The sequence below is a fragment of the Saccopteryx bilineata genome, chromosome 2, assembly GCF_036850765.1.
Source record: "Saccopteryx bilineata isolate mSacBil1 chromosome 2, mSacBil1_pri_phased_curated, whole genome shotgun sequence".
Classification (NCBI taxonomy): domain Eukaryota; kingdom Metazoa; phylum Chordata; class Mammalia; order Chiroptera; family Emballonuridae; genus Saccopteryx; species Saccopteryx bilineata.
In genome coordinates this window covers 147,507,389-147,533,109 of record NC_089491.1, presented here as the reverse complement: position 1 = coordinate 147,533,109, position 25,721 = coordinate 147,507,389, and the positions used below count along the sequence as shown (strand labels likewise).

Below are 25,721 nucleotides of genomic sequence, written 5' to 3'. Positions count from 1 at the left end.
ATTAAGAATTGTTATGTCTTCTTGATTCAGCGTCCCCTTAATCAATATGAAATGACCATTTTTGTCTCTGAGTACTTTTTGTCTCTGAGATAAACTCGGCATTATCAGATATGAGTATTGCTACGCCTGCTTTTTTTGGATGTTATTTGCTTGGAGTATTGTTATCCAGCCTTTCATTTTGAATTTGTTTTTATCCTTGTTGCTTAGATGAATTTCTTGCAGCATACAGTTGGATTTTCTTTTTTAATCCATTCTGCTACTCTGTGCCTTCTTATTGGTGAGTTTAATTCGTTTACATTTAGTGTAATTATTGACACTTGTGGGTTCCCTATTGCCATTTTATACATTGCTTTCTGTTACTTTTGTGTCTTGTTTGATTCTTCTCTTTTGTTTTTCTATTCTTTGTTTTTGTTTGGTTGTATTCCATACTTCTTTCCTCTGTTGCTATCTTTTTTTTTTATTTTATTTTTTTTATTTTATTTTATTTTATAATTTTATTTTTTTAATGGGGTGACATCAATAAATCAGGATACATATATTCAAAGATAACAAGTCCAGGTTATCTTGTCGTTCAATTATGTTGCATACCCACCACCCAAAGTCAGATTGTCCTCTGTCACCTTCTATCTTGTTTTGTTTGTGCCCCTCCCACCCCCTATCCCTCTCCCATTCCCCCCTCCCCCCCGTAACCACCACACTCTTATCAATGTCTCTTAGTTTCACTATTATGTCCCACCTACATATGGAATAATACAGTTCCTGTTTTTTTCTGATTTACTTATTTCGCTTCGTATCATGTTATCAAGATCCCACCATTTTGCCGCAAATGTTCCGATGTCATCATTTCTTATGGCTGAGTAGTATTCCATAGTGTATATGTGCCACATCTTCTTTATCCAGTCATCTATTGATGGGCTTTTTGGTTGTTTCCATGTCCTGGCCACTGTGAACAATGCTGCAATAAACATGGGGCTGCATGTGTCTTTACGTATCAATGTTTCTGAGTTTTGGGGATATATACCCAGTAGAGGGATTGCTGGGTCATAAGGTAGTTCTATTTTCAGTTTTTTGAGGAACCACCATACTTTCTTCCATAATGGTTGTACTACTTTACATTCCCACCAACAGTGTATGAGGGTTCCTTTTTCTCCACAGCCTCTCCAACATTTGCTATTACCTGACTTGCTAATAACAGCTAATCGAACAGGTGTGAGGTGGTATCTCATTGCCGTTTTGATTTGCATTTCTCTAATAGCTAAAGAAGATGAGCATCTTTTCATATATCTGTTGGCCATTTGTATTTCTTCCTGGGAGAAGTGTCTATTCATATCCTCTTCCCATTTTTTTATTGGATTGTTTGTTTGTTTGTTGTTGAGTTTTATGAGGTTTTTGTATATTTTGGATATTAGGCCCTTATTTGAGCTGTTGTTTGAAAATATCATTTCCCATTTAGTTGGCTTTCTGTTTATTTTGTTATCAGTTTCCCTTGCTGAGCAAAAACTTCTTAGTCTGATGTAGTCCCATTCATTAATTTTTGCCTTCACTTCTCTTGCCATTGGAGTCAAATTCATAAAATGCTCTTTAAAACCCAGGTCCATGAGTTGAGTACCTATGTCTTCTTCTATGTACTTAATTGTTTCAGGTCTTATGTTTAGATCTTTGATCCATTTTGAGTTAATTTTTGTACAGGGGGAGAGACTGTAGTCCAGTTTCATTCTTTTGCATGTGGCTTTCCAGTTTTCCCAGCACCATTTATTGAAGAGGCTTTCTTTTCTCCATTGTGTGTTGTTGGCCCCTTTATCAAAAATTATTTGACTATATATATGTGGTTTTATTTCTGGACTTTCTATTCTGTTCCATTGGTCTGAGTGTCTATTTTTCTGCCAATACCATGCTGTTTTGATTGTCGTGGCCCGATAATAGAGTTTGAAGTCAGGTATTGTTATGCCCCCAGCTTCATTCTTTTTCTTTAGGATTGCTTTGGCTATTCGGGGTTTTTTATAGTTCCATATAAATCTGATGATTTTTTGCTCTATTTCTTTAAAAAACATCATTGGAATTTTGATGGGAATTGCATTAAATTTGTATATTGCTTTGGGTAATATGGCCATCTTGATTATATTTATTCTTCCTAGCCAAGAACAAGGTATATTCTTCCATCTCATTATATCTTTTTCGATTTCCCTTAACAATGGTTTATAGTTTTCATTATATAAGTCCTTTACATTCTTTGTTATGTTTATTCCTAAGTATTTTATTTTTTTTGTTGCAATCGTGAAGGGGATTATTCTTTTGAGTTCCTTCTCAGTTGTTTCATTGTTGGCATATAGAAAGGCTATTGACTTCTGTATGTTAATTTTGTATCCTGCGACCTTACTGTATTGGCTTATTGTTTCTAGTAGTCTTTTTGTGGATTCTTTGGGGTTTTCGATGTATAGGATCATATCATCTGCAAAAAGTGATACCTTTACTTCTTCTTTTTCGATATGGATGCCTTTTATTTCTCTGTCTTGTTTGATTGCTCTGGCTAGCACCACATTACATAAGAGTGGAGAGAGTGGACAACCCTGTCTTGTTCCTGATTTAAGGGGGAAAGCCTTCAGTTTAGTGCCATTTAATATGATGTTAGCTGATGGTTTATCATATATGGCCTTTATCATGTTGAGATATTTTCCTTCTATACCCATTTTGTTGAGAGTTTTAAACATAAAATTGTGTTGTATTTTATCGAAAGCCTTTTCTGCGTCTATTGATAAGATCATGTGGTTTTTGTTCTTTGTTTTGTTGATATGGTGTATTACATTAACCGTTTTACGTATGTTGAACCATCCTTGAGATTTTGGGATGAATCCCACTTGATCATGATGTATTATTTTTTTAATATGTTGTTGTATTCGATTTGCTAGTATTTTGTTTAGTATTTTAGCATCTGTATTCATTAGAGATATTGGTCTGTAGTTTTCTTTTTTTGTGCCATCCTTGCCTGGTTTTGGTATGAGGGTTATGTTGGCCTCATAAAATGTGTTTGGAAGTATTGCTTCTTCTTCAATTTTTTGGAAGACTTTGAGTAGAATAGGAACCAAGTCTTCTTTGAATGTTTGATAAAATTCGCTGGTATAGCCGTCAGGACCTGGACTTTTATTTTTGGGGAGGTTTTTAATGGTTTTTTCTATTTCTTCTCTACTGATAGGTCTGTTTAGGCTTTCTGCTTCTTCTTGACTCAGTCTAGGAAGGTTGTATTGTTCTAGGAATTTATCCATTTCTTCTAGGTTGTTGAATTTAGTGGCATAAAGTTTTTCATAGTATTCTACAATAATTCTTTGTATATCTACGGTGTCCGTGGTGATTTCTCCTCTTTCATTTTGGATTTTGTTTATATGAGTTCTTTCTCTTTTTTCCTTGGTGAGTCTTGCCAAGGGTTTGTCAATTTTGTTGATCTTTTCAAAGAACCAGCTCCTTGTTCTATTAATTTTTTCTATAGTTTTTCTGTTCTCTAATTCATTTATTTCTGCTCTGATTTTTATTATCTCCTTTCTTCGGCTGGTTTTGGGTTGTCTTTGTTCTTCTTTTTCTAGTTCCTTAAGGTGGGAAGTTAAGTGGTTCACTTGGGCTCTCTCTTGTTTGTTCATATAGGCCTGAAGCGATATGAACTTCCCTCTTATCACTGCTTTTGCTGCATCCCATAGATTCTGATATGTCGTATTGTCATTTTCATTAGTCTGTATATATCTTTTGATCTCTGCACTTATTTCTTCTTTGACCCATTCATTTTTTAAAAGTATGTTGTTTAGTTTCCACATTTTTGTGGGATTTTTTTCCTTTTTTTTGCAGTTGAATTCTAGTTTCAAGGCTTTATGATCAGAAAATATGCTTGGTACAACTTCAATTTTTCTGAATTTGCTGATATTGTTTTTGTGGCCCAACATATGGTCAATTCTTGAGAATGATCCATGTACACTGGAGAAAAATGTATACTCAGTCACTTTGGGATGAAATGTCCTGTAGATGTCTATCATATCCAGGTGCTCTAGTGTTTTGTTTAAGGCCACTATGTCTTTGTTGATTCTCTGTTTGGATGACCGATCTAGAGCCGTCAGCGGTGTATTGAGGTCTCCAAGTATGATTGTATTTTTGTCAGTTTTTGTTTTAAGATCAATAAGTAGCTGTCTTATATATTTTGGTGCTCCTTGGTTTGGTGCATATATATTAAGAATTGTTATGTCTTCTTGATTCAGTGTCCCCTTAGCCATTATGAAATGGCCATTTTTGTCTCTAAGTACTTTTCCTGTCTTGTAGTCAGCATTATCCGATATGAGTATTGCTACACCTGCTTTTTTTTGGATGTTATTTGCTTGGAGTATTGTTTTCCAACCTTTCACTTTGAATTTGTTTTTATCCTTGTTACTTAGATGAGTTTCCTGTAGGCAGCATACAGTTGGATTTTCTTTTTTAATCCATTCTGCTACTCTGTGCCTTTTTATTGGTGAGTTTAATCCATTTACATTAGTGTAATTATTGATACTTGTGAGTTCCCTATTGCCATTTTATATCTTGCTTTCTGTTAGTTTTGTGTCTTGTTTGATCCTTCTCTTTCGTTTTCCTATCTTTTGTTTTTATTTGGTTGTATTCCATAAATCTTTCCTCTGTTGCTATCTTTTTTATCTCATGTGCTTCTGTGGTGGTTTTTTCAATGGTGGTTACCTTTGAGTAATGAAAAGGGTCCCTACCCTGTTCATTGTAGCGAACTATTTTGTGAGTACTTTTGCACTCCATCGTCCTTTGCTACTGTTAATCTCAGTCTTCTCCCCCTCTTTCTTTTTGTTGTTGTCACAGTTTAAATTTGGTTTTATTGTGTTCTTCTTGGAGCTTTTACTTGTGGCTCTGTTTTTTTTTGTTCTTTGTATCTGATTGGAGTACCCCCTTTAGTAATTCCTGGAGTGGGGGTTTTCTGATAATAAATTCCTTCATCTTTTCTGTATCTGTGAATGTTTTTATTTCTCCTTCGTATTTGAAGGATAGCTTTGATGGGTATAGTATTCGTGGCTGAAAGTTCCTCTCTTTCAGGACTTTAAATATTGGGGTCCACTCTCTTCTAGCTTGTAGAGTTTCTGCTGAGAAATCTGATGATAATCTAATGGGCCTTCCTTTATATGTTGTATTCTTCTTTTCCCTGGCTGCCTTGAGAATTTTTTCTTTGCTGTTGGTTTGTGTCAATTTCATTATGATATGCCTTGGAGTAGGTTTGTTGGGGTTAAGAAAACTTGGAGTTCTGTTTGCTTCTTGAACTTGAGGCTTTAGTTCTTTCCACAGGCTTGGGAAGTTCTCATCAATTATTTGTTTAAGTATGTTCTCCATTCCATTTTCTCTCTCTTCTCCCTCTGATATACCTATTATTCTTATGTTATTCTTTTTGATGGAGTCAGATAATTCTTGTAGGGCTATCTCATTTTTTTTAATTTTTGAGTCTCTTTCTTCTTCTCTCTGTTGTGCCTCAAGTTGCTTGTCTTCTTTTTCACTAATCCTCTCTTCTATCTGACCTGTTCTATTAGCTAAGCTTGTTACTTTGTTTTTCAGCTCGTGAATTGAGTTTTTCATCTCTGTTTGATTTGTTTTTATAGTTTCAATTTCCTTGGACATATATTCTTTGTGTTCATGGAGTTGTTTTCTGAGCTCCCTATATTGCCTTTCTGTGTTTTCTTGTATATCTCGGAGGATTTTTAGGATTTCTATCTTGAATTCTCTGTCATTTAGCTCCAAGGTTTCCAATATATTAAATTTTTTCTCCATAGATTTTTCCTCATCTAGCTGTGTTACCTCTCTTTCTTTTGTATCCATGATATTCGATTTTCTCTTCCTTAATGGCATCTGAGGGTGGTTTTGTTGATAGTATTAATGAGATTTAATAAAGAATAAAAAGTTTAAAAAAATAAAAAAATAACAAATCGAAAAGAGTTGTTTTTCTTGACAAAAAATTAATAATGAAATAAAGAAAAATAAAATAAAATAAAAATTTTTTAAAAAAGGAAATTATTCCCCCCCTCTTTTTTTCCTCTCCTCTCCTCTCCCCTCTTTCTTGAGAAAATCTTGTGGTGGACTGTGAGTTATAACAAACAATGCCTGTGATGGAGGGCCTGAATTGGGGAAAAGTAATAAAGGGGCAAAAAAGAGAGAAAGAAAAAAAAAAAAAAGGAAAAAAAAAAAAAAAGAAAAAAGAAAAAAAAAAGAGCGTATGGACCCACAAAAAGCAAATAAGGAAAAAATTTGGGTCAAGAATAGAATGATTTGCTTTTAGGTGTTGGTTTTCTAAGAGTTATGATGAGAGGAATAAGAGGAAAATGGAAAAATGGGGGGACAAATTAAAAACTTACTATTGTATTTAGTGGAACAAGAACTAGATAATATGGAGAGCCAGGGATGGGAGCACTGCTAGTGAGTTAAAAAGGTGAAGTAAAAACCTCCCAAAATGCCTCAAACATAGGTTTGAGTCCCAAATAAGATAATTTGTTTGTTATTGAGGTTTGAATGAGAGGAGATGTAAAGGAGAAAGGAAGAAACTAATATAGAGGGAGAAAAGAAAGAGAGAGAGAGAAAAAAAGAGGGAACCACTAAAAGAAGAAAAAAGAAAGGAGAGAGAGAGAGAGAGTTAAGGGTTTTGGAGTGCAACCCTCATAGAGAGAAAGGAAGAGAAGAGAAATGATAATGGGAGATGTAACACTTATGGGTAGTGTAGTTCAAGGAGAGGAGAGAGTAAGACCGGTAGAGAGTTAATCGGCCAAATTGGAGGAGGAAAAAAAAGTCTCAAGAATGAAGATAAGAGAAACAAACGAACAAATATAATAAAATGGGATAGGTTATAAAGTCTGCAGATTATTCTTGATTTTGAGAGGTTATCTTCTTGCTTTTTCTTTTCTCTCCCTCTTCCTGGTCGGTGACTCTGTACCCCGGGTTCTGCCCCTTTGGCACGCTCAGGTAGAGGTTTGCAGTTGATAAGTCTCTATGGCAATGTCATGTATTGTGCTTTATTCTCGTTGAGAGTCGAGGCTCATTAGCATTTATAGGCTCCGACAGTGAGAGAGTCCGTGTTCCTGGAGCCTTTCTCCTAGTCTTTCCTTCCTCAATTAGTAGCCTGATAGTCCAGGTATGGGGTTGCTGCTGCCTCTGCCTGGATAGTAAGAGGCTCAAATTGCTGGCAACTCCCCACTCTATTTCCACTCAGCACAGGGCTCTGGGTAAGGCTCAGTCAGTCAGAGCTGCTAGCATAATCAGGCGGGCTTTCTGCCCACTCGAAGACCTCTGGCTCTGCCACTCTATCCGGTAACACAAGCGGGCGCCCACTTCCGGGGCGCTTGGAGGAAACTCTCACTCACTGTCTGCAACCAGGATATCCGGCCAGCAGTCTCACACTCTGAGTGAAACCCCCAACCGAAGGGAAAAGTTGCAGCGTTGGAATTGAGTCTCGCTCCGTCCCCATGTGCAGCTTTTGCAAGGCGCTGGGGCGGCCCGAGATTCCGCTTTGGCCCACACAAAGGCCCCTGACTCTGCCCCTCTGTGCGATAACACAGGCGCGCACTGCCGAGGCACTCAGAGGAATCGCTCACTCCTTATCTGCGCGCGCAAACCAGGATATGAGGCCGGCCGCGGTTCCCTCTGAGTGAAACAGCCTCCAGCACGGAAAATCTCCACCCTTGGGATTAGTTCTCACTCCCTCCCGTGCGTGGCTTTCCCAGGGCGCTGGGGCTGCCCAGAGACTCTGCCCTCAGCCCACAGAAAGGCCTCTGACCCTGCCTCTCCGTGGGGCAACACGGGCACCCACTTCCACGGCTTAGGAAGAAATCTCTCTTCCACTAACTGCGCACCGACCAGGAGACCGGGTAAAATGGCCGCTCCGCTTGTCTTTCTTTGTTTGGGTTTGGCGCGAGTGTTAGCTTGTATTGCCCGGGTTGCCACAGGATCAGATTTTCCTTGGCTTGGATCTCTGAGCCACAGCCTGGTTCGGCCGTTTTTGCTGCGGCGGCCTGGATCTATTCACCCCCTTTGCCCGCCTCAGTTTCTATATTCACAGTTACCAGAGAAAGCCGCCCTGTTTAGGTTAGTGAGGAAGGCGGAGCATTTCTTACTCCCTATTTCCTTCGGGGTTTGGTTATATATTTAGCCAATTTTTCACTCAATCATACCTTTGGGTGTATTGCGAAGAATCTGGAAGCTCCAAGTATAGGTTTTTCTGTTTCTGGTTGAAGATCTTGTTGAGTTTTGGGGGAGATTTATCGGTATCGCTTCCTACTCCGCCATTACTCTCAACTTATTCAGTTGCTATCTTTTTCAAATCATGTGCTTCTCTGGTGGTTTTTCAAGGGTGGTTACTATTAAGTAATGAAAAGGTTTCCTACCCTGTTCATTGTAATGCACTATCTTGTGAGTACATCCTTTGCTACTGTCAATTTTGTCCTCTCCCCCTTTTTATTTGTTTGTTTTTGTTGTCACAGTTTAAATTTGGTTTTATTGTGTTCTTGGTGGAGCTTTTATTTGTGGTTTTGTTTTGTTTTGTTCTTTGTATCTGGTTGGAAAACCCCCTTTAGTAATTCCTGGAGTGGGGGTTTTCTGATGATAAATTCCCTCATCTTTTCTGTATTTGTGAATATTTTTTTTTCTCCTTCGTATTTGAAGGATAGCTTTGATGGGTATAGTATTCGTGGCTGAAAGTTCCTTTCTTTCAGAACTTTAAATATTGGGGTCCACTCTCTTCTAGCTGTTAGAGTTCTGTTGAGAAATCTGATGAAAATCTAATGGGCCTTCCTTTATATGTTGTATTCTTCTTTTCCCTGGCTGCCTTGAAAATTTTTTTTGTTGTTGGTTTGTGCCAGTTTCATTATGATGTGTCTTGGAGTAGGTTTGTTGGGGTTAATAAAACTCGGAGTTCTGTTTCCTTCTTGAATTTGAGGCTTTAGTTCTTTCCACAGGCTAGGGAAGTTCTCATCTATTATTTGTTTGAATATGTTCTCCATTCCATTTTCTCTCTCTTATCCCTCTGATATACCTATTATTCTTATATTATTCTTTTTGATGGAGTCAGATAATTCCTGTAGGGCTTTCTCATTTTTTATAAATTTTTGAGTGTCTTTTTTCTTCTCTCTGTTGTGCCTCAAGTTGCTTGTCTTCTATTTCACTAATCCTACCTTCTATCTGGCCTGTTCTATTAGCTAAGCTTGTTACCTGTTTTTCAGCTCGTGAATTGAGTTTTTCATCTCTATTTGATTTGTTTTTATAGTTTCAATTTTCTTGGTAATATATTCTTTGTGTTCATTGAGTTGTTTTCTGAGCTCCCTAAATTGCCTTTCTGTGTTTTCTTGTATATCTCTGAGTATTTTTAGGATTTCTATTTTAAATTCTCTGTCATTTAGCTCCAAGATTTCCGATATATTAAATTTTTTCTCCATAGATTTTTCCTCATCTATCTGTGCTATCAGAGAGCTCTCTTTTGTATCTATGATATTCGATTTCCTTTTCCTTAATGGCATCCCAGGGTGGTTTTGTTGATAGTACTAATGAGAATTAATAAAAAATAAAAAGTTAAAAAAATAAAAAAATAAAAAAAATTATTATTTCTTTTTTTTTTCTTTCACTCTTCTCCTCTCCCCTTCTTCTTGAGAAAATTTTGTGGTGAACTGTGAATTATATTGTGCTAAATAGAACAAAAAAACTATCTATAATGGAGGGCCTGAGTTGGGGAGAAGTGATAAAGGGGCAAAAAAAGGGGGTATGGACCCACAAAATGCAAAAAAGGAAAAAATTTGGGTCAAGAATGAAATGATTTGCTTTTAGGTGATGGTTAACTAAGAGATATAATGAGAGGAATAAGAGGGAAACAGGAAAAATGGAAAAAAAATAAAAAAATTACTATTGTATTTAGTGGAGCAAAAACTAGATAAAATGGAGAGCCAGGGTTGGGAGCACTGCTAGTTATTTAAAAAAGCGAAGTAAAAAAACCCCAAAGCACCACAAAGAAACATTTGATTCCCTAATAAAATAATCTGTTCGTGATTGAGGATTGAATGAGAGGAAAAGTAAAGGAGAAAGGAAAACAATGAATATAGAGGGAGAAAAACAGAGGAAAACCAAAATGAAGAAAAAAGAAAAAAAGAACAAAAGGGGAGAGAGAGAGGGTTAAGGGTTTTGGAGTGCGACCCTCATAAAGAGAAAGGAAGAAGAAAAGATAATGGGAGATGTAACACTTATGGGTAGTGTAGTTCAAGGAGAGGAGATAGTAAGACCAGCAGAGAATTAAACGACCAAATTTGAAAAGGAAGAAAATAATCAAGGCAAGAAGATAAGAGAAACAAATGAACAAATATAATAAAATGGGATAGGTTATAAAGTCTGTGGATTATTCTTGATTTTGAGAGGTTATCTTCTTGCTCTTTCTTTTCTCTCCCTCTTCCTGGTCGGTTACTCTGTACCCGGGGTTCTGCCCCTGTGGCATGCTTAGGTAGAGGTTTGCAGTTGATAAATCTCTATGGCGATGTCATATATTGGGCTTCAGTCTCGTTGGCAGTTGAGGCTCATTAGCATTTGCAGGCTCTGACAATGAGAGAGTCTGTTTTCCCGGAGCCTCTCTCCTAGTCTTTCCTTCCTGAATTAGCTGCCTGATGATCCAGCTATGGAGTTGCTGCTGCCTCTGCCTGGAGAGTAAGAGGCTCAAAGAGCTGCCAAATCCTCACTCTATTCCTGCTCAGCACAGGGCTCTGGGTAAGGCTCAATCAGTAAGGTCCGCTAGCATAATCAGGCGGGGCTGGGAGCCATTTGTTTTCAAGGTGCCTTTCTATGTGCCTCTAGGCACATCCCGAATGCCTCAGCACTCTGTGGGACCCCTTTCCCCAGGCTTTTGGCACTTTGTAACCTGTTTTGGCTGGGTAGAAGATGCCCTAGTCACTGTTTGCAAAGCAGGAGGACTTACAAGCTGTCAAATCCCTCTTTTTAACATATAGCCCTGAGTATGCAAGCTCTGCCAATCAGAGGTTGCCCCCACCCCTACGTGCATAGCATAACAAGAGGTACCAAAAATATCTCACCTCTTAGATCACTGACCTGAGAGAGATCTTGAGAGTTAGGGTCACGTAGGTCAGTTGGGAGACGAGCAGACTGTGGGTTAAGCTAATCCTTCATGGGTCTGTTAGCTTGTATGGCTGGGTGAGGTGCACCACCCGACTGGAGAAGTTCAAGCATAGAGAATCTCACTTTCACTCGCCACTCTTCAGGGTACAGGGGCGACCCCGAGACTCCGGTCAGAGCCCACGCAAAGGCCTCTGACTCTGCCCCTCTGTCCGGTTACATGGGCGCCCACTCCTGGGGAAATCTCTTGCCCACTCTCCGCACTCGCTGACCTGGATATCACACTGGCCACCTCTCACTCTGGGTGAGATGCCCCACCCACATGGAAAAGTATGAGCGTAGGGAATTTCACTCCTGCTCACTCCCCGCGCGCTGCTTTTCAGGGCACAGGGGCGACCCGAGACACTGATTACAGCCCACGCAAAGGCCTCTGACTCTGCCCCTCTGTCTGGTAACACGGGCGCCCACTCCCGGGGCTCTAGGAGGAATCTCTTGACCACTATCTGCGTGTGCAGAACCAGGAGATAGGGGTGGATGGCTGCCCCCCTTGTTTTTCTTTGTCTGGATTTGGCGCGAGCGTTAGCTTGTGTTGACTGGGTTGCCAAAAGCACAGTTTTTCCTTGGCTTGGGTGTTCGTGCCACAGCCTGGTTCGGACGTTTGTGCTGCAGTCTGGTACTATTCACACCTTATGCCCGCCTCAGTTCCTATACTCCCAGTTCCCAGTGAAAGCAGCCCTTATTTAGGTTAGTGAGGAAGGCAGAGTGTTTCTTCCTCTGTCTTACTTCCTTTGGGTTGATTATATATTTAGTCAATTTTTTGCTCAATTATACCTTTGCATTTAGTGTGGAACTGCTGGAGGCTCCAAGGCTCCAACTGTCTCTGGTTGAAGATCTTGTTGAATTTTTGGGGAGATTTATCGGTATCGCTCCTTATGGCGCCATTTCTCTGACGTCATTTATTTTGTCCTTTTTCTTCTTTTTTTGTTTTTTCTTTTTCTTTTTGTAATTGCATTGTCTTTTATCTCTTGCTATTTCAAAATCTGTAGTCTGTTTAGCTGCAGCTTTTTTGGTGATCTGTTTTTTATTCTGACTGCTTTTAAGATCCTCTTTTTTTTGATGTAATGCAGTTTCATTAAAATTGTGCCATAATATAGATTTCTTTTTATTTATTTTATTTTGGCTATGTTGTGATTCCTTTATCCATTGATTAATATCTTTAAAGAAAGAAACATTTTTTCTTTCAAAATTTGTCCTTGTATTTTATCTACTCTCTCATGGGACCCAAATCATATATGTATTAGGTCTTCTCATTTTGTTTTCTGTGCTTTCATTTCTTTTTCTCCTCACGTGTCATCCAAAGAGCTCTAACATGCATTTTATTATTTCTTATTTTGGCTGCTTCTAATTTGGTATTTCAACCCATCTTCTGATTTTTCCATTTCAACCTGTTTTTCTTTTTAATAGAGCTAGTTAGTTCTTATTTAAAATATGTGTTCATTATGTTTACATTCTTTTTATGTTTGCTCATATTTGTAGTTGCCTTTCGTGTTTACTTACACCTTTCACTTGGAGTAATTTTATATCCGTTTCTGACAGTTTCCATATCTTAAATAGTGGAAGGCCAAATATGTGGTTTCTGCTAACTTTCTCATGTGTTGACTTGTTTGTGTGTTTGGCTATCTTTGATTGTAAGCTCATATTTACTTAATATTAATCCATGAGATTAGGGGTGAACTACTTAAAAAAATGTGCTTTCTTTCAGAGAGGATTTTCTATTGTTTTTGCTGTTATCCAAAGAGTGTTACTAACAAGGATTCCTGACCCAATGTGGAAGACTCAGGATCTGATCCTGCTGTACCTTGAAGCTTCCTCTTAATCTTTGGATCATATTATTTTAATCCGTATTTCCCCTCAGAGTACTTTCTTTCCTTACTGTTCATTACTTACCTGTTGGAATTTAGCTTAGGTATAAATGTGTATGTGTGAACACACATGCATGTTTTATGAGAGAGGGCAGGGAGAGAATATGTGTTAGACTTTGGAGGTTGGGACTTGGTCGAGGTCAATATTCATTTAAAAAGTAGTTTTTATTAATGATCTAGTTCCTTTGTGTTAGGAGGACCCTTAGAAATTCTAATCTTCTACAAATGTAAAAATAGACACCTGCTATTCTAATTATTACAACAGATCCCATTCTTTTCTCCCTGCAAACTATTCTCTGGCTGGCTTTGTTAGGTATACTTATCAATTATCTAATGAAAACCTGTTGAATATATTTCTTACATTATCTGTGCCCTGTTGTCACATCTTACTACTTTTCACATGATTAAATGCTAGACATTCTGGGTTATTTATGTGGAAGTGGGTGGTCTCCTAGTCCCCATTCATTTTTTTGTAGTTTTCAGCCACCCCTGTGCACATAAATCATAGTGACGTTTAGAAACAAACTATGAAAAGTGTTCCTGTTGTTCTTTGTTGGGTCAAGGGTAATGATAATAATGATAGCTGATATATCTGAATGTTTTTTATATATTGTATGCTATAATAAGGTTTTACATGATTTAATTCAGTCTTTACAACAAATCTATGAACTAAGAACAACTATTCTAATTTTATAGATGAAAATAAATGATTTTCTCAAGGTTGCATGTTTTTGTATTAATGCAAGATTTAGTATTTTATCTTTTTTCTAAAATATATGGACAAGTGGCAAACTAAGGAGAGTTGTTAATGACAAACAGAATGTTGGTAATAATTACTAGGTTTCCTGCTATACCTCCTTTTGCAGGAACTGTGGCCCCAGTCTCTGAGCATGTTTTGCAAAGTACAGTATGTCTGTAAAGTCATGGTGCACTTTGACTGGTCACAGGAAAGCAACAAAAGACAATAGAAATTTGAAATCTGTACCAAATAAAAGGAACACCCTCCCAGTTTCTGTAGGATGATGTGGCAGCATGTGTGCATGCGCAGATGATGACGTAACACCATGTATACAGCTGAGCAGCCTACGGCCATGCCAGTTGAGATGTGGACGGTACAAAGGAAAGTTCAGTGTGTTCTGTGGCTCGCTAAATTAGAATCCGTGACCAAAGTGCAACATGAATATCTGCGCATTTATAACGACGCGCCACATAGGAATAACATTACTTGGTGGGATAAGCAGTTGAAGGAAACTGGCAGTTTGGTGGAGAAACCCCTTTCTGGTAGGCCATCAGTCAGTGTAGAGGCTATACGGGATAGCTACCTAAGGAGCCCTAAAAAATCTGTGCGTGAGCCCACATCGAACTGCACTGAATAGGTATGAAACTGGGAGAGTTTTCCTTTTATTTGGTGCAGATTTCACATTTCTATCATCTTTTGTTGCTTTCTTGTGACCGGTCAAAAGTGCACCATGACTTTATGGACACACTGTAGGTTGAAAATTACTTCTCTTCTTCAAGATGTCTAGATTAGATGACTGTGTGGCTTCTTGCACTTAGAAACAAAAAAACTTGTTCTAAATTTGGGCCCTTGCTACTTTATTCTATCTTTGCTTTTAGAGAACATAAAACCAGCTTGAGGGAACCAAGGCACAAACCATCAACAAGCTGCTTAGTATCAATGCTACACATTCACTTCAGTTTTTGTTGGTTTTGCCTGTATATGGGCATATTTTAGCTTAGTCTTTATCCACTTGCAGTACATATTTTCACAGATTTGTTATGTAAATAAAATGGTCAGGTTAGAATGGATCCCTAAGCAAGAAACAAAGTGTGGGTGGTAATGGCGGTCATGTTACAAATATCTCCATGTCCTTGAAAATAAATATATTCGAATTTGAGCCACTTGACAGATTAAAAGTATGAATGAAGGCATGGAGGCTAGCAAAATAATCATGAAAAATATTCAATATATTGACTAAAACTGACTAAAGAATATCACATATAATATGAATTTTATAATCATACAGACAACAGTAATTCTCTCATACTTGGGACAGAGGACTGTTAAAGAATTTTTCTTTTCTTCTTTGCTTTTAGTCTTGATCCTAACTAAGATAAGACTCTTTGTGGGGGAGGGAGGACTATACCCAAGTAAGTATTTTTTGGTCACGGGGTCAGAAAGAGAGCAAATCTTTCCTGTATGCTAAAGTTTTGGGAAATAAATTTACTAGTCAGAATTATTCCAGCGTTTTTAGATTCCTTAGTTTAAATTCTCTTTCTTTTAAAGCACTACAAAACCACTCTGTTACTATTTACCTTAAATGCTAGGGCAATGTCTGTTTTTAGCTTTTATGAATGAAAGAATTTATAGAAGTAGAGAGCTAAAACACAGCAGATAATACAAACCTACCTATATTAAGACATTTCTAAATGCAAAAACTTTACAGTAAGAAATTTGTTATATATGAAAATTTTTTAATAAAAGGAATCGTTGGAAACCAGTTAAATTTACAAGCAAATATTGAAGGATAGTAATAGTAAAAGCTATGGTATTATGTTAAATTAAAAAGTAAATAAATGAAATGAAATTTGATGGAATATGAATTGTAATGAACCCTTATTTTGGATTTCTTATTCTAGTTTATTTTGAAAGGACTCTATTAATTATAATTATTGTTGTTTTTGGCGTTCAGCTGGTTCATACTATCTTTACATTTCAGCAGCACATTCAAGTTGCACAGTATTCTTTATATATGTTAACATATGATACATTTTCCATTGCTGAAACAGTAACAAAATTAAGTGCTTGCAATAATTCTTGCCATAATTATACTTTATTTAACATATATAAATGCCAGGAGCCATTCTAGGCATATAGGGTGGGGCAAAAGTAGGTTTATAGTTATGAGTACATAAAACAGTTTTTCTTGTATTGTATTTTCCATATAAACAACATAAGCCTACTTTTGCCCCAGCTGTATTTATTTATTTATTATGAAAACTGAATAATTATATGCCACCTGAAAACTTAAAAAAAATTAAAATTAATAGATTATAGCATCCTATGCTGTATCTTTATTAGTTTTTCTATTACCAATTTCATTTATTACCTTTCTTACACTCTACACTAATGTGGTCTAAAATTTTATCCTTCCTCCAAACAAATATTATTTTTCTTTTCCTGTTTTATAAAAATTGTTTGCTCACCCCACATTCTTGGGTTATTTTCTTTAGTAAAGAAATGCAAGAATTTGTTGGAAAGACTTCAACTGTAGATTAATTACTGTTTTTTTTTCTTTACCTTATTAAATGTTTATGTGCTGTTAATAGCTAACCATGTATTCATTTCTAAGCAGTCATGTGAATGGTAGATGGTTTAAAATTTAGTTCTTATTTTATGATTTGGCATTCCCCATTTTGATGAAATACAAATATGAAATTTTTCAGGTTTAGCAGAATTAGGTACCCTGTGTGATCCTTTACGAAGCTGCTCTATTAGTGAAGAAAATGGACTCAGTGCGGCCTTCACCATAGCCCATGAGCTTGGACATGTGTAAGTACCGCTGTTACCTCAGTGATATGCCTTCTATTCATTCTGTTTAGCATGCCTCAAATTCCATCTTCAACTGAATAATTAGCACCTTCAAGTCTTTAAAAATATTTTTAGTGTAGTTTTTATCCCTGAAATGCTAACTCTGGCTTTTGTGTGTGATCTATGTTAGGTCAGACAGGCTGCACATATTAACAGACTAAGCAAAGAACTAGAACTGGGGAACTCTTTTATTTCATTTACTCTTTTGGATTACATGACAAGCACTTCTGGCCTCCATCCTTTGTTATACTATACATGATCAGGTACTGTCCTCTACCATCTTATGGGAGGGCCTACAGGGGCTTCTGTTTATGGGCAGTTCCCAAAAAATATTTGTAATACCAACTCATTTCTTGCTCTTATAGCTCAGAGTCCCAGCAGAGAATGTAGTATGTGGGAATTTCTTAATAATTAAAGGATTTTTAAAAAAGTTTTTCTCCCAAATCCATAGGTTTTTTTTGTTTTTGTTTCTTTCTTCTTTTTTTTTTGTAAAAAATTGGGGTTTTCCTGTTTGTTGCTACATTATTAAAAATTCTACTGGGTTTCTATGCTGTAAGAATGGAGGCCATGATTTTCAATAATATGTTTGGAGCTCCCTTGAAAAGTCAGAAACCCCTATACAACTCTCCTATGAAAAATGATTCCAATGTTCACCCTCCTCCACCCACCAACCCCAATACCTGGATTTTCTTGGTTCATGGCTTTTAAAGAGTTGAGGCTTGAGTTGCCTACATTTTCTTTTCCTGATCATGCCTTGATATAATTAGAGTATTCATCTAGAACAATTCCAAGTGGAGATTATTTTTATTAAACTAGTGCCTCTTCTCTTCACTTCACTTTTTGGATGGTTGTATCTCATGTGAGCACCAGCAAGATGCTCATTCAGCATTTTAAGTTGTTTTTTGTGGTGTGGGATAGGATCAGGGGCATAACTGAGGGCCATAGATGCATTGCAAAAGCACTATTTGCTGTTTAGATTAGAATACTGTTCTTGCAGAAAGTACCATCTTAGACATTTTTTTTTTTCCTGAGAAACTCTCTAAGTGTCTTTAGTATATGGGTAAGTAGTTTAACCAAAAGACTGATTTAAGTACAGATTTCATTCTGCAAAGTAGTTTTAATGTTCCTCTTAACTGTGGGTTTGTACTTGGGTCCTCAAAAGAATGAATAGGATCTGTTGCTGACCAGCTAATTTTTTAATATTGCTCTTGTTGTGAAGATTTGGTTGCCTTTAAGATTGTTTTTTAATTATTGCAGTCTATTGACCATCCCATTTTGATTATAGACTAGAAACTTAGGCTGTTAGGCTGTTTCATATAAAATAGGTGGATATAATAGAATGATATGATTAGTGATTAAAGAAGTCCTTTTGATATTATACCAATAATCAGTGGTCTGGAATGTAGTGTGGTATTGCCTTTACCTAATCTTTCCACACATCTAATATATGCATGTTGAAAACTGCCTGTACTTCTGTGTGAATGCTTTGTCCATATTGTAATGAGGTGAGCCAAAATCCAAAAATTTAGATTGTTTGGATTCAGATACCATATTAACAGACTGCTGCTGCTGAAAGTAATAATTTAGTGTTTCTCAGAGAGTCTGTGCTACTTAACATGAAGGTAACCTAGTTTTATAAGGCTTTTTTGGAGAGATCAAGAGCACAAATTTTGATATAACCAGACTTATCTGCATTTTACGTTATAATACAATACAAATATAAGAGATTTGTTACTACTGCCGTATACTTATTTTAGTATTCTTTTTAAAGTGTCTTTTTCTTTTATTTTTAGATTTAATGTTCCACATGATGATAGTTTTAAATGTAAGGAAACTGGAATTAAACATCAATATCATGTGATGGCTCCAACTTTAAATTACCATACAAGTCCTTGGACCTGGTCAAAATGTAGTCAGAAATATATCACTGAATTCCTAGAGTAAGTCTGATTTTATATTACTTTAGTTAAATTGTCATTTATTAGACTATAAAATTTGAAATGTGTGTAAAGTGATTCAACCTCTGTTTACTTGTTTTTCATTGTTTAAATGTAAGCTTACATTTACTGGACAAATGGTTGTTTTTTGAGGGGTTGCAGTTCAGATTTACTATTCCCTTGCCATTTACCACTTTTCTAAGTCCTTTCAGTATGTTATGTACTCTAATAACAATTTACAAGGTCGATATTATCACTCTTAATTTCCAGATGAGGTGATTTAGGGCTCAGGGGGATTAAATGACTTGTCCACAGTCCCGCATCCTGGGAAGTGGTGAGACCAAAATGCAAACTCCCCACACAGCCATTCCTGACTCTGTATTAAACTCCTTTCTTAAGAAAACCTCTTTGAGGTGTGGAAATAGCACAATACTTTTTGAAACTCCTTTTTTTGTTGTTGTTGTTTAAAACCAAAATGTATCTTCTCAAATGATTTGCAAACTTGTTTTTACTTTTGCATTTTGACTTCTTTTGGACATTAGATATAAGGCATTATTATTGGATAACAAGGTAGATCAAAAGTATAGTGTGATCAGCATATGAGTGTTTGTTTCATAAATAATATTCTATTAGATTTGTCATTGTTCTTTTTTTAAAATTTTACCTCATGGATCTAGTGGGTCTCAAATGGGGATGAACACATCAGAAGTTCTTTGCAAACTGTGAAGATTTCTTACTGACTTTGATTTGAACTAGGTTTTAAATTATGAAAAAAAATACTGACATTCTCTTTGGAAGTACAGAACTACAGAAAATGTGTTAATGAATTTTATATGGCCCTGGTCAGATAACTCAGTTAGAGCAGGGGTCGGGAACCTATGGCTCGTGAGCCAGATGTGGCTCTTTTGATGGCTGCATCTGGCTCGCAGACAAATCTTTAATAAAAAAATAATAACATTAAAAATATAAAACATTCTCATGTATTACAATCCATTCATTTCCTTCTGCTCATGTTCATGGTTGCGGGTGGCTGCAGCCAATCACAGCTGTCCTCCAGGACATCACCAAATTTTTATTGGATAATGTGTAACATACACGGGTCGTTGTATGGCTCTCACGGAATTACATTTTAAAATATGTGGCGTTCATGGCTCTCTCAGCCAAAAAGGTTCCCTACCCCTGGGTTAGAGCATTGTCCTGAGGCACAGAACTTGCAGGTTTGATCCCTGGTCAGAGCACATACAGAAACAGATAAATGTTTCTCTCTCTCTCTCCCCCCTTCCTCTTCCCATTTCCTTTTCCCTCTCACCCTCCCTCTCTTCCCTTCTCTCTCTTCCCTTCTCTCTCACTTCCCCTTACATTCTCTCCCTCCCTCACTAAAATCAATAAATAAAAGTTTTTAAAAAAAGAATCTTATACTGACATATATTTATATATTCACAATATTTTATTTTCTGTTACTGGTACAGTACTGGTCATGGGGACTGCCTCCTTGACAAACCAAATGGAAGGATATATGATCTGTCTTCACAACTTCCTGGATTAATGTATGATGTAAACAAGCAGTGTGAACTTATGTTTGGTCCTGGATCACAAGTGTGTCCTTATTTGGTAAGAAAGATTTTTTTCCTTTTGTTTGAAAACTACTATGAAGTTATATATATTCTCTTGAACAGAAGGTGAACTGAATGTATCTTAAAAGTTTTTAAGTGTTAGCCCTGGCCAGTTGGCTCAGTGGTAGAGCGTTGGCCTGGCATGCAGGAGTCCCCAGTTCGATTCCCGGCCAGGGCACGCAGGAGAAGCACCCATCTGCTTCTCCACTCCTCCCCCGATCCTCTCTGTCTCTCTCTTCCCCTCCCGCAGCCAAGGCTCCGTTGGAGCAAAGATGGCCCGGGCGCTGAGGACGGCTCTGTGGCCTCTGCCTCAGGTGCTAGAATGGCTCTGGATGCAACAGAGCGATGCCCCAGATGGGCAGAGCATCGCCCCCTGGTGGGCATGCCGGGTGGATCCCAGTCGGGCGCATGCGGGAGTCTGTCTGACTGCCTCCCTGTTTCCAGCTTCGGAAAAATGCAAAAAAAAAAAAAAAAGTTTTTAAGTGTTAGAAAACTTTGATGTTTTGTCAGAAAAAAATTTGATGTTTTGTCAGAAAGGGGTTATAAAAAGGGGGAAATGAAAATTAATTGAGTGCTCATGCCAGGCACATGTTAGGTACTTAAAAATTATCTTTGTTGACCCTCATAATCCTATAAGGTATTTCCATTTAGAAATACATCCACAAGAGGTTTTGAAAATTAAAGGGATTTAAATGTTTACTTTCAAATGATATTATTTGGGGGATAGGGGTGAAAATTATGTGAGTCTTTTTATATTTTGATAATGAGTTGTATTAAATGACCCAGGAATATAATAGACTATATTTTAATTTATATAGATTTGAATCAAAAGGAATGAAATTAGGTGCCTATTTAGTTTTCACTGAACTTTTTATCAGTTATTTTAAGGATTTTCCATAGGATAGATACAGTAGTAGGTTGTGAGAATTATTGGACCAGAAATGTGACCTTATTTATTCAGTAAATGAAGATATACGTATCTCCAGTGTTCAGTTAAGGGTCTGCCACCTACTAGGTGCCATAGGATAAATGCTTACTGAATGTTGAATGAACGGATGAAAGTTACCTAACAGTGAGTGCAGGGACATGTACAGCATACTCCACATAGTTCACGTGATTCCTAAAATCTTAAATGTATAGTTTCAAGTTTTAATAAGGCTTTAAACGTCCACTTTTGAGGGGGGATGATTTACCTTAATTTTTTACATAAAAGATACATTTCTTCTTCCTACCCGATTTGGACACTAAATAAACTTTGGATTTAAATTCGGAAAAAGAATTATCTTGGGTATAGCTCCTGTGAACCTTTATGGATTTTTGTTTCTTGTGAAAACTTCAGAACCCTTTGTTGAAAAGTTGAAAGTCTGCATTATATTCACAAAATAGGAAACCAGTATACATTACACAGTATTTCTATGCACATTATTCATACATTCCACCATTGGATCAAAGCGGGGCTTTTGGAAACTCCTTGTGAATAACATTTAACAACAAAAAGTCTTTTAGAAAAATCTCTTGCAAAGAGAGAAAAATGTCTCACATAATTTTGAATATTTCCACTCCCATTCATCTTTCCTGTTGTTCAATGTATGATGAAAACCTAAAAGTTAAAAAACAAAACAAAACTAAATGCTGTCATTTTATATATTTAGAAGAAAATCAATGGCTAGGCCTCACTTAGTAAAGCTATTTTGCTGGTCATTTCCAACTCTGGCCATGAAATGAAGAACTACATAAGATCAGTTTATGAACTGAGGCATTCTGTTGAATTGCCCCTGTGGTTGTGGCATTCTTTTTACTCTTGCTTGCCTGCCTCTGGTTACTCTGCAGAAACAATGCAGGCGTCTCTGGTGCACAAGTGCAGAAGGGGTTCACAAGGGCTGTCGTACTCAACACATGCCACTGGCAGACGGAACCAACTGTGGTCCTGGGATGGTAGGTTTTCTCCAAGGGTGAGTCTTGTATCAAGAGATTATCCAAGGATGTGATTTCTCTGCCTTTCAGCACTCTTCGTCATTTGCTGTCAACTTTTGTTCTGCTAGTTGTATTAATATTATTGCCAGTATTTTTGTTGTAGGATAGTGTTTAGCAGATTAAAAAGTATAATTTCACCATTTTTTCAAAACCTAGCAGATAAATATTAAAGTTACATATGGTTATCATTCCTTGTACATAGTTATCTAAGTATATTATAGTTTTGTTATTAAAAATGAATATAGACATAAAGGTCTTGATATTTTAGGAAATCCCCAAATTCAAGGATGGTACTATTTCATACATTTTCTCTTATAAAATTCAGTTAAGTATAGCTGAGAGTTTTAAGTATCTCCTTGGGATCTTATTAGTTCTAAACATATTAAAATATATCCCTACAATAAACTGCCTACCGTACTACATCTTCACCATTCTAACATCAGTCATGAATTTATGTAAATCTGCCAACATGATGTCGAGAGATAGGGCTCACCATGAAAATAAAACGTGTTGTATGTGAAGATGAGATCAGATTGTACTTGGAGCTCCAGCATGAAGTCACATTATACTGGCCTTAGTTTAGTGAGTATTGTCTGTACTGAGTAAGTTTTAGTGTTGGTTTCCTCTGAGCTACCCAGTGCAAAAGGAACACTTCTTGGCGATGGGTTGGCTAATGCTGCCTAAACTCATAGTAGACAAAAGTAAAAATTTAAAATTAAATTCAGTGTACTGGTTGAACTTGTATCTTTACCATCAGTTGCTTCGTTGACATGTTTGTACCAGCCACTGCCCTTTTCTTGTATCACTTTTCCATCGAAAGGCATGTTTTCCGTGAGTATCACTCACATCACAAAGGAATTATGAAAGTTTTATTTGGAACTTCAGCAATTTTTGCAGTAGCTGAAGCACTCATTGAAATGGTTTTACACTCAAAATATTTTAGGTTCAAAATTCCGGTGGAATTCTTCAATTCATAGATTTAAGCTGGAACTGAATATAAAAATTTGAACATGATCTAAAATTTCTATTTTGACAGTAAGAATTATTAAACAGACTATTTTTTCTCTTCTTGTGACTAGTACTCATACTTAGCTTTTTGGAAGGTGAGGGGGTGGCGTTTGTGAGAGTTCCTGATTGTCTGAGGGTGAGCAGGGAAAAAAACCTCTCAGAAGTATGAATACTGGACTGTTAATATTAGAAAGAAGACTTGCTTTAAGATGTTCACCTGATTCAAGTCTAGGATTGGGCTTTAGTGTCTTAAAATCTTTTTAATTTTTATTTATTTAATTCATTTTTTAGAGAGAGAGAGAGAGAGAGAGAGATAAAGGGGGGAGGAGCTAGAATATCAACTCTCATATGTACCTTGACCAGAAAGGTGCAGGGTTTTGAACCAGCGACCTCAGTGTTCCAGGTCGATGCTTTTATCTACTGTGCCACCACAGGTCAGGCACCTTAAAAAATTTTAAAGCTGCGATATCCATGGCTTGATTATGTGGCTAAAATAGTAATTGATATATTTATAAATATCAAGAGATATACTATGGATAACTAATTTGTTGCACAATCTAAGTCCAGTTCGGACATAAACATTTTTTTAAAAATTGAGATATAAATGCACATCTTAAGTGTATATTTTGATAGGTTTTATGAAATATAGATGTACACATAGCCAACATTCCTATTAAGAAAGTTCAGTTTTGACTGTAGAAAATTCTCCTTTTCTCCAGAGACAGCTCCTGTTCATGTTTCCATCTCCACAGATTAGTCTGTTCTTGATTTAATATAAATGGAACTATATATAGTATACCTTTTTGTGTGTGCGTGTGGGAATTGGGTCAAACTTCTTGTTCAACTTAATGTTTTTGAGTTTCATCCATATTATTGTATCCATCAGTACTTTATTTTTTTATGTTGTAGTATAATTTGACTGTACAAATGTACCATAATTTGTTTATCCAGTGCCCTGTTGATGGACATTTGGATCATTTCCAGTCTTTGGCTGTTTGGAGTAAAGCTGCTATGAACATCCTCCTACAGATGTTCTTATGGGCATATGTTTGCATTTCTCTTGGGTAAATACCTAGAGTAAAATTTCTGGGTCATAGGGTAGGTGTTTGTTTAACTTCATAAGAGAGTGCCAAACAATTTTCCAAAATATGTGTACCATTTTAGATTCCTCCAAACCGTGTCTGAAAGTTCCAGTTGCCCTGCATTCCTTGCCAATTGTTGATATTGTGAGTGTTTTAACAAAGTTTTAGCTATATTAGTGGGTGTAAAATGGAATCTCATTGTGGTTTCAATTTACATTTCCCTGAATATTGCCAGTCTTAAGAATCTTTTCATGTGCTTATTAGACATTTGAATATTTTGTCAATGATGTGGTATGGTAGGCATTGATTTGTTGAAATTAAGGTAAATATGATGAGATACTGAGACCTACTTTAAAGCCCATGTAGATTGAAAGCATAGGTGGTGTTTGTAGTAACAACTTATAGATCAGGATAGATATAAATTTTCTTTTTTAAATTAATTGAAAGTAGTGAGCCTATATTGCATTAACATTAGCATTATTCAGTATTACATAGACCTTTTATTCAAGGAAAATTTTGAACAAATGTCCTTTAACTTTGTCTTAACACTCCTCTTTAGGCCATTTATCTTGTGACTATTTTACATGTGATATGATCTGTTAAATGCTATTGGTAGTAAATTCATTTTTATGCTCATGGTGAACCCATTGGATACTGAGTTGATTTTACTACATGGTGAATAGTGTAACATTTTATCTTTTTTCATGTTCTGATCTCTCAGACACACAAGAGTGTATGCAGGGATTATTAAAGTATTTCTGGAAAATGCCAGCCAAATTTAATGCACATAATACATTCTGAGATTTTGTTTTTGTTCACTCCTGATGTGGCTTTCTTATATAAAATGACTTGTTCCAATTGAGGGGACAAAATAATTTTTTTGTTAGTAAACTTGCCTATAGGATTTATTAAGGGCCTGCTATATGATCAACTGAAATCAATTTAAGAGATTTTGAAGGGGCAGGGCAGGAGTGCGATGTGAGGTTTCTACATTTGAAATGCTTATTAGACAGTCAAGTCAAGATGAGGAAACAGTTGTATATATAGTTTGGAGTTCAGAAAAGAGATCTGGACTGGGAGTGATTGATAGAGAAGAATAAAGGGTCGGATCTGAGCCTGGGGACTTTCCAGGATTAAGAGGTTAGAAAGAAGAAGAAACAGCAGAAGAAACTGTGAAAATGTAATCATTAAAGAAGAAAGAAATTCAAGAGTGTGGAGGCTTGGACACTAAGAGAAAAATAATATCTCAAGAAGAATAATTAGTATGTTGCATACTGCTAAGTCAAAGAAAACAGATTCTGAGAACTGGCCATTGGTTAATACATTGTGAAGGCCATTAGAGATCTACGCATGAGTAGATTCATGGAGGTTGGGGTATAAAAGCTTGGCTAATGTGGGGCTATGAGGAAATAGAGAGTGTTAGACAATGAACATAAACAACCTTTTCATGAAGAAACAGGACACAGTTGCTGGTGAGGGAAGTGAGT

General features: G+C 36.7%; 1 protein-coding gene across 1 annotated transcript in view; it reads left to right on the top strand.

The window, feature by feature from the left end:
• The window catches only part of ADAMTS20 (ADAM metallopeptidase with thrombospondin type 1 motif 20), a 223,736-nt gene that overhangs the window by 79,038 nt on the left and 118,977 nt on the right, over positions 1–25,721 (top strand). The window contains exons 8-11 of the mRNA XM_066258150.1: positions 16,476–16,581; positions 18,414–18,560; positions 20,027–20,168; positions 22,001–22,105. Of these exons, the coding sequence (XP_066114247.1) occupies positions 16,476–16,581; positions 18,414–18,560; positions 20,027–20,168; positions 22,001–22,105 (500 nt within the window). The remainder of the gene's footprint in view (positions 1–16,475; positions 16,582–18,413; positions 18,561–20,026; positions 20,169–22,000; positions 22,106–25,721) is intronic.